This window comes from Myotis lucifugus, unplaced genomic scaffold (genome assembly GCF_000147115.1).
Source record: "Myotis lucifugus unplaced genomic scaffold, Myoluc2.0 scaffold_56, whole genome shotgun sequence".
Lineage (NCBI taxonomy): Eukaryota > Metazoa > Chordata > Mammalia > Chiroptera > Vespertilionidae > Myotis > Myotis lucifugus.
Window position 1 is genome coordinate 187,804 of NW_005871104.1, and position 11,087 is coordinate 198,890.

Below are 11,087 nucleotides of genomic sequence, written 5' to 3' on the forward strand. Positions count from 1 at the left end.
GAGTGTTGGCCACTCTGCTGAGGTCAACACGGCAGGGAGGGGGACAGTGGTATCCTCGGAAGCCCTCCAGGCAGCCCCTCCCCCTCTGTCTGGAGCTGGCTTTGGGCTTTCATGTGGGTCGTGATTCACTCGTCCTTGGCTTTTCTCAGAGTGCTGTTCCTCTCAGACCATCCTCTTTCTGCTCTGGACCTCCCGGGAGAGATCTTGGGCAGCAAGAAGAGTGGTTTATTCTTGTTTTTTAATCTTCACCTGAGGATATTTATTCCATTGATTTTTAGAGAGAGTAGAAGGGAAGGAAAGAGGGGGGAGAGAGAGAGAGAAACACTGACGTGAGCCACATCAATTGGTTGTCTCCTACACATGCCCCAACAGGGGCCAGGGATTGAACCTGCAACCGAGGTACATGCCCTTGACCAGGAATCCCATCCGTGACCCGTCAGTTCACAGGCTGATGCTCTAACCACTGAGCAACTGGCCAGGGCAAGAAGAGCAGTTTCGGAAGGACTCTAGTCTGTCTTGACTCCCACCACCTTCCTTTCCCCCAGAAGGGGCTCCTCTGGTCTCGGGAACGCCAGGGTTTCCCTTTCAGGGGGCCAGTTTCCCCCACCCTGTGGGTTACCCCAGGGGAAGGCTGCAGGGCTGGGTAGGGGACACCTGGGGGAGAGAGGGCATAGCAGGCCACAGGCAGAGGGAGGATCCCCCCCGCCCCTTGGTGTTTACTCGGGTCACACCTGTGTTCATAATGCAAAACACTCCATTCAACAGATACTCAGTAGCCCTCACTGTGCTGGTTCCGGGGGTACAGCCAGGACCAGGAGAGAGAAGTAGAGGTCACATTCTGGGGGGAGTGGGGAGAACAGTAATAAACAGGCGGACACTTCGGTCAACAGGAACTGCTGGCTGTGGGGCCATGTGGGTGCTGATGAGCGGCCTGAACAGAGACCCAAAGGAAGAGAGACGGCCCCGAGGTCCAAAATGGGGGTCTGGTGAAGTCATGGCACAGCCGTGCAGGGAAACGCCAGGCAGCCATTGAAACATTGTTCCCATGTGCCTACCCCTTGCAGATTGTGAACCCGTCTTGTTTGCCCAGAGAAGCATCTGAAGAATCCACATAAAATGTAACAGTGCCTCTCTCTGCAACAGGGCTTCTCTCTGCGTGAGGGAATAGAAGTGATATTTGTTATTTGCCACTTTTGAAAATCTGCCAGCTGAACACATCATTTATAATTAGTAAAAAGAAAAAGACTACTTCTGGGCCGAACCCTGGGGGCCTTTGAGGCTTGTGAGATGACGGATGTTTCGCACAGTGGGGTTGTTACCATTACAGGGTTAACTTTGTGGAAGGGATGATGTGGGGTTGAAGGGAATCTCGGATACATTTTGAGTTTGGTTTTAATTCGGTGAGTGCGTATCTAGTCCCTCTCTCTCCATTTCTCCTTTCAAACTGGAAACAGTAATTGAAATAATAAAGTGGTTATACCGTGAATACTTTTTAAAAAATCCAGACAGTGTTGAAAAGCATGAAAGTAAAAATCACACGAGGTCCCAGCTCTCTGAGATAACCAATGCTAACATTCCAGTGTGTATCTAATAATTTTTTCTACCCTGTTATTATTTTTTAAAAATGAAATAAACTACTGATACAACAAAAGATGGATCTCCCCCCTCTGCCCCCCGCCACCCCCACCCCCGAACTCCATCAGGGCCACCTGTCCCTGGGGCCCCGCCTGGTCATCTGCTCACCTGGGAGCACATGCTCTCCTGTGTGTGACTCGGGTGATAAAGGACCAGCAGCCTGGGAGGGAGTCAGGAAGCCTCTGCCGCCCCTCCACCACTCTACCCCGCTTCATCTGTGCCCTCCCCGCAGCCTTATGCTGGCCACACTGAGAGGAAGGTCACCCTGCCTGGCTGGTTCCTGCCCCCTTCCCGCCCGCTGGCTGCTGAGTGCCTGCCAAGTGCCTGCCTGATCCCGGAGCGCTTTCCAGGCCGCCCGCCCGCCCGAGCAGGCTGCTCTTTTGTTTCTGGAATCCAGGCTGCTCAGCAGAAGGGGCTGCTTCGTGCGCCCGGCTGCGGTGGCCTTCAAGCTGACTCAGGTCAAGAGTGCTTTGAGGGGAAGGCGGCTGCTTAGAGCAAAGCCCTTGTAATGAATGCCTTCCCCCCTAATTGGGTTAGGGAAGGAACCAGCTGGACCCGGGAACAAAACAGGACCAGCACGCTGGCGTCCCGCATTGCTGTTCATCTGCCAAAGAATCGCCCTCCTCTGAGTGCCGGAAGAAGCCGAGGCTCGCAGCTCCTAGTTCCCTTTGGCTTGGGAGCTCTGTGGAGGGGACAGGCAGGGTTCCTTGCCTGCAGAGGTCCCCAGGCCCAGCTGTACACCCTCAGGGAGAAAGGGTCATTCCACCGTACAGAGCAGAGCCTGACAGAGGCCGAAACCTCAACTTCCCTGAGGGCTGATTGCCCAGCTTGCAGGAAAGGCCGCTAAGGCTTCACATGTACGGCAACATGACCCCCATTTTCCAGATGAAAACACTGGGGTTCGGCATCCACATGCCCAGGCTAGTAAATAGTGGGGTTGAGATTCCACTGCAGAACTGCCTGTCTCGACAATCTCTGCCAAGCTGCCCCCACCCCCCATATGTTGGGGAAGGAGTGTATTTGGTACAGGAAGGGATGCCGCTGTATTCATTTTTTTTTTAGTAGACTTTGTTTTTTAAGCAGTTTGGGGTTCACAGCAGTATTGAGCAGAAGGTACAGAGATTTGCCATATACCCCCTGCCTCCACACCTGCAGAGCCTCCCCTATTATCACATCCCCCACCGGAGTGGTACCTTTGTTACAATCGATGAACCTACACTGACACATCATTGTCCCTCAAAGTTTACATTAGGGCTCACTCTTGGCGGTGTACATTCTGTGGGTCTGGACAAATGTTTACTGACATGAATCCCTCATTATAGCATCATCCGGAGACGCTTCACTCCCTAAAAATCCTCTGGGCCCTGCCTGTTCATCCCTCCCTCTCGCCCAGCTTCTGACCACTGATCTTTTTACTGTCTCCATCGCTTTGCCCTTCCCAGAATGTCCTATAACTGGGATCCTAGAGTATGTAACCTTTTCAGATTGGCTTCTCTCACTTAGTAATATGCATTTACATTTCCTTTATGCCTTTTCATGGTTATTCATTCTTTTTCCCCTGTGCCAACATTTTTTGAGCACCTGCCTCTGTGCCAGGCACATCCTGGGCACTGGGCAAGTGGTGTAAGCAACATGGGCATGGCCCCTGCTCCCCAGAGCTAGAGTTAAGCAGGGAGAGAAACATAAGTAAATATTTGACATTGGAGAGCAGCGTGCTAAGAGAGAGAACAAGGGGGCCTGGTTGGGAATGAGGAGGGGTCGAGAAGCCTTTCGTAGGAAGGACAATTAAACCAGCATCTGAGGGACGAGCAGAAATGGGGATGAAGAGCATCCCAGGCAGCTGTCTGGCTGTCAGAATGCTGCTTACTCTTTTTTTTAAAATATAGTTTGTTGATTTTTTTTTTACAGAGAGGAAGGGAGAGGGATAGAGAGTTAGAAACATCAATGAGAGAGAAACATTGATCAGCTGCCTCCTGCACACCCCCTACTGGGGATGTGCCCGTAACCAAGGTACATGCCCTTGACCAGAATCGAACCCGGGCCCCTTCAGTCCACAGGCCGACGCTCTAGCCCAGCTGTGGGCAAACTACGGCCCGCGGGCCGGATCCCGCCCATTTGAAATGAATAAAACTAAAAAAAAAAAAGACCATACCCTTTTATGTAATGATGTTTACTTTGAATTTATATTAGTTCACACAAACACTCCATCCATGCTTTTGTTCCAGCCCTCCGGTCCAGTTTAAGAACCCATTGTGGCCCTCGAGTCAAAAAGTTTGCCCACCCCTGCTCTAGCCACTGAGCCAAACTGGTCAGGGCAGAATGTTGCTTACTCTTGAGACTAGCCTTTTCCAGGAAGCCCTGCCTGCTCACTCCTTCTTGACATGCATTGCTGCCCCTTCTAGAGGTCCATAGCTTTTGCTTCTCTGCACCGATGGCTTCCTGTGAGAATCTGCTCAGGCCTTTTCCCAGGGAAGCGTACAGAGGGAAGACCGACAGTGTGTTGCTTTGAGCTCTGTTCTCCCAGTTGGCACAAAGGAATATCCAGAAGGAGTTAAGCTTGGCTGAGTTGAGCAGGGAGGGGAGTCAGGATGCTGCATATCTGACTGATGTTTTGGGGCTTTGAACTGCCTCGATGAGGGCAGTGCAACCAGGCCGAAGTTCACTTGGCTGATTTCCAGTAGCTGCTGGGACAGAGCCCAGGAATCTGAGATTGTGGTCGCTTCTTGTCAGGAGCCTTAAAGCCGTAGGGCTTAGTGGAAATACACCAGTAGCCTGCAAGCTCGTGGGGTGGGGAGGCGGACTGCTGTTGAGGGGAGCTGCAGCCCCACATTGGCTGCTGCTACTAGCTGTCTGGCCATGACCCAGGAGGAGGCTGGCTGAGAGATCATGCTTGGCCACTCTGCCCCTGTGGACACCCTGCTCTAAACCCTTCGGTGGCTCCCTGTTACCTTCAGGATGGGACAGATACCTTAGCTGGGCATGCAAGCTGGGACCCTGCCACCCTCCCAGCCTGCTTTGTCCGGGCATACCCCGCCTGTCTGTTTGTTCCATGCGCTCTAGATTCCCAGATGGGACACCTGTGTGGCTTTGCAGATGCTGCTTGTCCTGCTGAGCGTTCTTTCCTTCCTGCATCCTCAACAGGTCAAGTCCTAGATGCGCTTCCAAACCTTGGCTGGATAGATCTCTTTTCCTTGAAGTCCCCACTGACCTGCTCCTCTCTGCAGACCACCACACCTTCCTCTGTGCGCCCTGGGCACTGAGTACTCACCCCTGCACGGCCGTCCGTCTGCCCTCCCTTCTCCGCCCCCTCCCTTCTTTCAGTTCCTCATGATAGTTATGGGCACCTCACCATGTTTCAGTCGCACCGGGGTGCTGGGAGTTTGAAGTCCCATGGTTGATGAATAAATTCATCAAATAATGAAGATGAAGAATACCCAAAGAAGTCAACCCACAGAATGGGAGAAAATGCTTGGAAATCATATATCAAAAAGAAATTAAGCTGGGATGAAAGCTTCTCTCCAGGCTTATAAAATAAATGAATAAATAAATAAAAGGTTGAAAAAAAGAAGGATCCACTAAAAGACTTCCAGTCTCGGATCTGTTGCTAGTTAAATAGAGCCGGTGGGAGGTGGGGGAGTGTTGTTCTAGGACTATTTCAAACTCAGGTTCTTCCTATGTAAACATAAGGCGAGGAACTAATTAATTCAGGCTTTGAGCACTTTCCATGGCAAAGTTCTGGGCTCCCGAGAGAGCTGTGCTTTGGTGTCAGGCTCTCTGGGGGGCACAGCCAGGAGAGAAGAGATCCCAGCATGCATCTCAATTCCAGCCTCACTTTCCCAGGGTAGACCTCCCAGTCCTCAGAGAAGATGGGCCTTCTCACCGTGGCCAGAGCTTTCCTTCCTAGTCCACAAATTCTGTCAATGTCTTAGTTGCTCACCATCTCTCCTACCGGCCCATAAACTCCTTGCGAGTGGGTGATGTGTCCATCTTATGTTTTCATAACAGCTTTACTGAGATATCATTCACATACCATGAAATGTACCCTTTTAAAGTCTACAGCTCAGGAGTATTTGGGAGTTCTTTGTACTGTTATTTTAACAACTGTTGTACGTTGAATTATATATATATTTCAGAGAAGAGGAGGGGGGAGAGAGAGAGGGAGGAGAGAGAGAGAGAGAGAGAGAGAGAGAGAGACATCAATGATGATGAGAGAGAATCATTGATTGGCTGCCTCCTACACAGACCCCCACTGGGGATCGATCCCGCAACCCGGGCATGTGCCCTTGACTGGAATAGAATTTGGGACCCTTCAGTCCACAGGCCTACGCTCTGTCCACTGAGCCAAACCAGCTAGGGCTGTACATTGAATTTTTTTTTAATTGTCTCTCACAATCCCAGCCACAGAGGGAATCAAGCCGTGGACCCCGAGAGGTTCCTGTGTGCTGGGTGCTTTATATGCATCTTCCATTTCCTCCTCAGCTGCTGAGGAGGAAACAAGGGTGAAGACAGGTGACCGGGGGGCACAGCCTGTTTGAGCAGCAGAACCCGAATTCGGATGTGGGTCTCCTACATCCTGTTGTGGCCTGTGTATCTCCAGGACTTATCCTTTCCCTGGGAATGGAGCCGGCTGCCTCCTTCACTGGCCCCTGTCATTGGGAAGGTCCCTGACACTTTCTGAGCCTGTGCTCGGTGAGGGTGGATGGAGCTCGGTCCAGGAGTTCCTGGAATAGAGGGGCTGCCATCCTGGGACTCAAAGGAACGCCAACAGGGTATGGAGGGAATGGGTGCCCTTTAACCAGCCAGAAGGCAGGCCCGCACTCTCACCTTTCTGGGACATCTGAGGCTCCCGGGAGGTGGCCCTGACCACCCTTCTGCCCTGTCCCTTCCAGGAACTGAAGTTGCCTGCCTTCCGGGCCCACTCCCCGCTCCTGAAGAGCCGGCGGTTCTTTGTGGACATCTTGACCCTGCTGAGCAGCCACTGCCAGCTCTGCCCCACAGCCCGGCACCTGGCCGTCTACCTGCTGGACCACTTCCTGGATCGCTATAACATCACCACCTCCAAGCAGCTGTACGCCGTGGCGGTCTCCTGCCTCCTGCTAGCAAGTACGTGGAAACCGCTTCTTCCCCTGGGCTGCCGCCTCCTCCGTGAGCCTGGGCACTCCCAGGTCTTTGTACGTCTCCATGGTCTCTGCACGTCTTCTCTGCTCATCCCAGCTGAATGGGAGCTAATGTTATTAGTAATAATCATCAATATTTTCTTTAGCATCTGTAATGTACCAGGCTAAGTGATAAGGATTTTAGCATCTTGATCTTTTATTTTTTATTTCATTTTTTATCCCCACCTGAGGATATGTGTTTTTTATTGATTTAAAAGAGAAAGGGAGGGAGGGAGGGAGGAAGAGAGAAAGAGAGAGAAACATCAATGTGAGAAAGAAACATCAATCAGTTGCCTTCCATATGTACTCCAATGGGGGATCGAACCCACAGCCTTTTGGTGTATGGGACGACGCTTAAGCCAACTGAGCCACTGGTCTGGGGATCGAGCCATGTACTTTTAATTAACACCCACTTCCTTATTAAACATTGAGTTTTGGGGAGGGAAAGGAGCCTGAGACATAGTAAGGCCTCAAAAACATATATATTTGTGGGATAAATGACATCATGGAACGAGGGTTTCTTTAAAGCTGGGCTTCCACACTTCTCCAGGTTGCCCTTAGAATAGATACAGGTGGACTGACAGCGGAGCAGAATGCCCCAAGGTGGCCATCATAACACTCCTTGGACATCTAGTATTTTCTCCTTAAAATTCAATCTGATTTTACAGTATCCACCACAATATGTGATTGTTCCCCCACCCTTGGGTCCTGCTGTTGTCATAAGAAGACGGCACCTGGTTTCTCCTGTGGCTCTGTCTGCTCCCGGCAGCCTGCCATGAACCCCCACGGGCACGAGCACCCAGTTCCAGAAGCTTTAGACTTTTCAAAATTCCTTCTTGTTTTCCACACTGGCACCTTCCACCTGCTGTTGTTTATCATCCCCTTTAGCTGCGTTGGGCTCACAGCCTTCCTGATTCGTGATTTTCTCTGCCTTGAGCCAGCTGGGTTTCCCATGCTACACAGAGGAGCCAGCCTGGCTGAGTCCACCCTGTTGGCTGCCTCAAAGTCCCCATCAGCATGCAGCTCTCTTTGGTCTTGGGAGGAGATGTGGGGCGTGCGAGACATCCCTGTCAACGGAAGGCAGAATGGGCATCGCATTTCAGGCGGCCCAGGAGAAGCCCGCGCCGTGGCCTTTGGCCTGCTGCTGTCTGTGATCTGTGGGCTGCATCGAGGCCCGCGGGGGCTGGGGACTTAGATTTCCATGGGGCCACGCAGGCTCTCCCCCAGCGACTGTCTGGGGAGCTGGGACACATGAGGCGCACACTGGAGACTCCTTTGTGCTGCTGGGGCCGTGGCCGATGGAGGGGGCCCTGCAGACAGAGAGGCAGACGCCCCCACCCACATGTCTGAGGGCAGCAGCCAGCCTGGGGCGGCAGGACGGGAGTTTTCAGGACACCTGCCATATGCTCAGAGGCCCAAGGGAAGAAAAGTTTCCATGACAGCCTGAAATCCTATTCATTCCTCCCTGCCCTCTCCCTGGGCGGACTGACTGTCAGCCCCAAGGGGGGTCACCTTGCCGCAGGGCGTTTGAAGTTCTGCGAATTCTATACCCAATAATTCCCAGATAGATAAGAGGAGCCACAGTTCTTCCTGCCCCCACCTGTCAGTTCTCAGGTTTTGAGAGCTGCTTCCAGACAAGGGCCTTTGCACAGATGGAACCTTTCCACCTGTATACAGGCTCGTCTGCCCCAAAAAACGGGGGTGGGTTCATGACCCATATCTACAGGCCAATGGAAGGAGGTGGAAAGAGAAACAGCATGTAGGTTGTTCCATAGTGGACCAGTGGCAAAGCCACCCCATTGTCATATCTGAGTTAATTGTTTGGGTTTCCCCTACTTAATACAGGACAGACTAAAAATAGTCTGGCTATAAATATATTATAAATCGAGTAGACTCCTTGTATCTTTCATCTCATACAGCACCCCTCTCCCAACTCTTTTTTGTTGTTGTTGTTTAAAAGGATCATTTGAGCCTGGCCAGCGTGGTTCAGTGGTTGAGCATCAACCTATGAACCAGGAGGTCAAGGTTCGATTCCCAGTCAGGGCACATGCCGGGGTTGTGGGCTCGATCCCCTGTAGGGGCTGTGTAGGAGGCAGCTGATCAATGATTCTCTCTCGTCATTGATGTTTCTCTCTCTCCCTCCCTCTCCCTTCCTCTCTGAAATCAATATATATTTTTAAAAGGATCATTTGAAAATATGGAAACCCCACAATTTTCAGGTGAGTTGATTGGGACAGTGTGAGATCATCCTGCCATTCTGGCGACAGCAGCTTCGTTGCTTACCTGCATACCCAGTCCTGTGCCCATCACTTTGCACACATATCACAGGGAATCCTCACAAGCAGCCTGTGTGGTCGTGGTGTCATCTCCTCATTCTATAGGTTCAGAGAGGCTGAATAACTTGCCCAAGGCCACACAGCTCAGAGTTTTATTTTTATTATTTTTAATTGATGTAAAATTCAGACCACAACATAAAATTCACCATTTTAACCGTTTCAAAGTGTACAGTCCTGTGGCATTTCGTACATTCACATGGTTGTGCACCTGTCACCTCTGTCTCCTTACAGAGCGTGTTCATCACCCCAAAGGGAACCCTCGGACTCATTAAGCAGCCACTTCCTGTTCCTTCCCAGTCCCTGGGAACCACTCATCTGTTATCTGTCCATGCAGATTTGCCTATTCTGCATATTTCACATAAAAGGAATCATATAATATGTGGCCTTTTGTGTCTGGCTTCTTTCACTTGATGTTTTCAAGGTTATCTGTACTGTAGCAGGTATCCATACTTCATTCCTTGTAGGTGAATCCTGTTCCATTTTATGGATGTACCATCTTTGTTTATTCATTTGTCTGTTGATGGGCGTTTGGGCTATTAAGAATAGTGCTGCTATGGACATTTAGGCACCAGTTTTGTTTGAAGACCTGTTTTTACTTCTTTTAGGTATAAACCTAATTGGAAGTGCTGGTCAGCTGGTAATTCCATGTTGAACTTTTCCAGTAAACTTGGAGGTTTGCTTTTGCCTGGTTGTTGCTGTTCAGAGATGGCGGGGTGTTGCATCCTTAGCGCCAGGCAGGAAGCAGCTAGAGGAAGGACAGAGGGTGGGAGAAAGCCAGAGGGCAAGAGCAGGACCAGTGGCCTTTTTGCTAGGATAGCATGGCCTTAAATGTAAGACCTTATTATTATGATATAAGAAGTATGAGATATCTTTTTGTTGTAAAAAAAACAAAAGGTAGAGAACTACCTACTATAAAAAATTAGTTTCTTCCAAAACCCACAGTTTGGTATGTATTTTTCCTGTCCTAGATATACTTATGTGTTTTCATAATTGGGAAAATTTATTTTCATTTACAGGGATGGGAGGGGATAAATCTCATATTATACCCATAGAAACCGCCCAGTAAACAAAATTGCCAGATTCTCTCCCTTCCTCATTCTTTCTCTTTCTCTCCATCTGTTGCCTATCCCAGTCTCCAGAGATAACTTCTGGGAGCAGCAAGTTCTTGTGTCTTCTTCCAAAATGGATCTATTATATTTTCTAGAAATGTTCTGAGCATACACAAACACAATCAGGCCTCATGATTTGAAGATTCTGTACCTGCAAATTCGCCTACTCACTGAAATTCAGTTTTAAACCCAAAACCAGCACGCCTAGCACTCCGGCAGCCATTCAGGGACATTGCAAAGCAGCAAAACACGTGAGGCGCCCAGCTTGCGTGTTCCCAGCTGAGATGGAACGAGGCAGCCCACTGCTTCTTGTCTCAGCTCTCATACTTAAGTCCTTTTCTCAGTCTGTTTGGTGCCATGTGGTCTCATTTTTCTGCTTGTTGGTGATTTTGCTACTTAAAATGCCCCTCTCCCCCCCATCATAGTGTGAGCTGCTCTCTGGTCCTCAGTGCAAGAAGGCTGTGGTGCGCCATTTGGAGAAAATATGTATGTTCAGTATGCTCTGTGCAGGCATGGGTTACATAGTGCTCTTGGCTATGAGTTCCATGATAATGAATCTATGCTATATTACACAGAAATACAAAACAAGGTAATCTATATGTATATAAAAAGCCAGCGACTGTAATGCCGTAATGACTAGAACGACCGGTCGCTATGATGCCCACTGTGGCCAGCAAACCAGCCCAATCAGGGGGTAGGGCCGGCCAGCCAACCTCCTTGCAGCCCCTCCCCCAACTGGGCCCACCCCAGATTGGCCCCCCACCCCAATCAGGGACAGGGCCGGCTGCCAACCACCTGTGACTTCTCCCCCAGCCAGCTCAACCCAACGCCCCCCCCTCCCACTTCGATCA

The 11,087-nt window shown here is 50.5% G+C and overlaps 1 protein-coding gene across 3 annotated transcripts in view; it reads left to right on the top strand.

Moving 5' to 3' along the window:
* The window catches only part of CCNJL (cyclin J like), a 45,139-nt gene that overhangs the window by 16,574 nt on the left and 17,478 nt on the right, over positions 1-11,087 (top strand). For all 3 annotated transcript variants that reach the window (XM_014456134.2, XM_006089056.3, XM_014456135.2), the window contains exon 3: positions 6,525-6,738. In XM_014456134.2, coding sequence (XP_014311620.1) covers positions 6,525-6,738 — 214 coding nt within the window. The remainder of the gene's footprint in view (positions 1-6,524; positions 6,739-11,087) is intronic.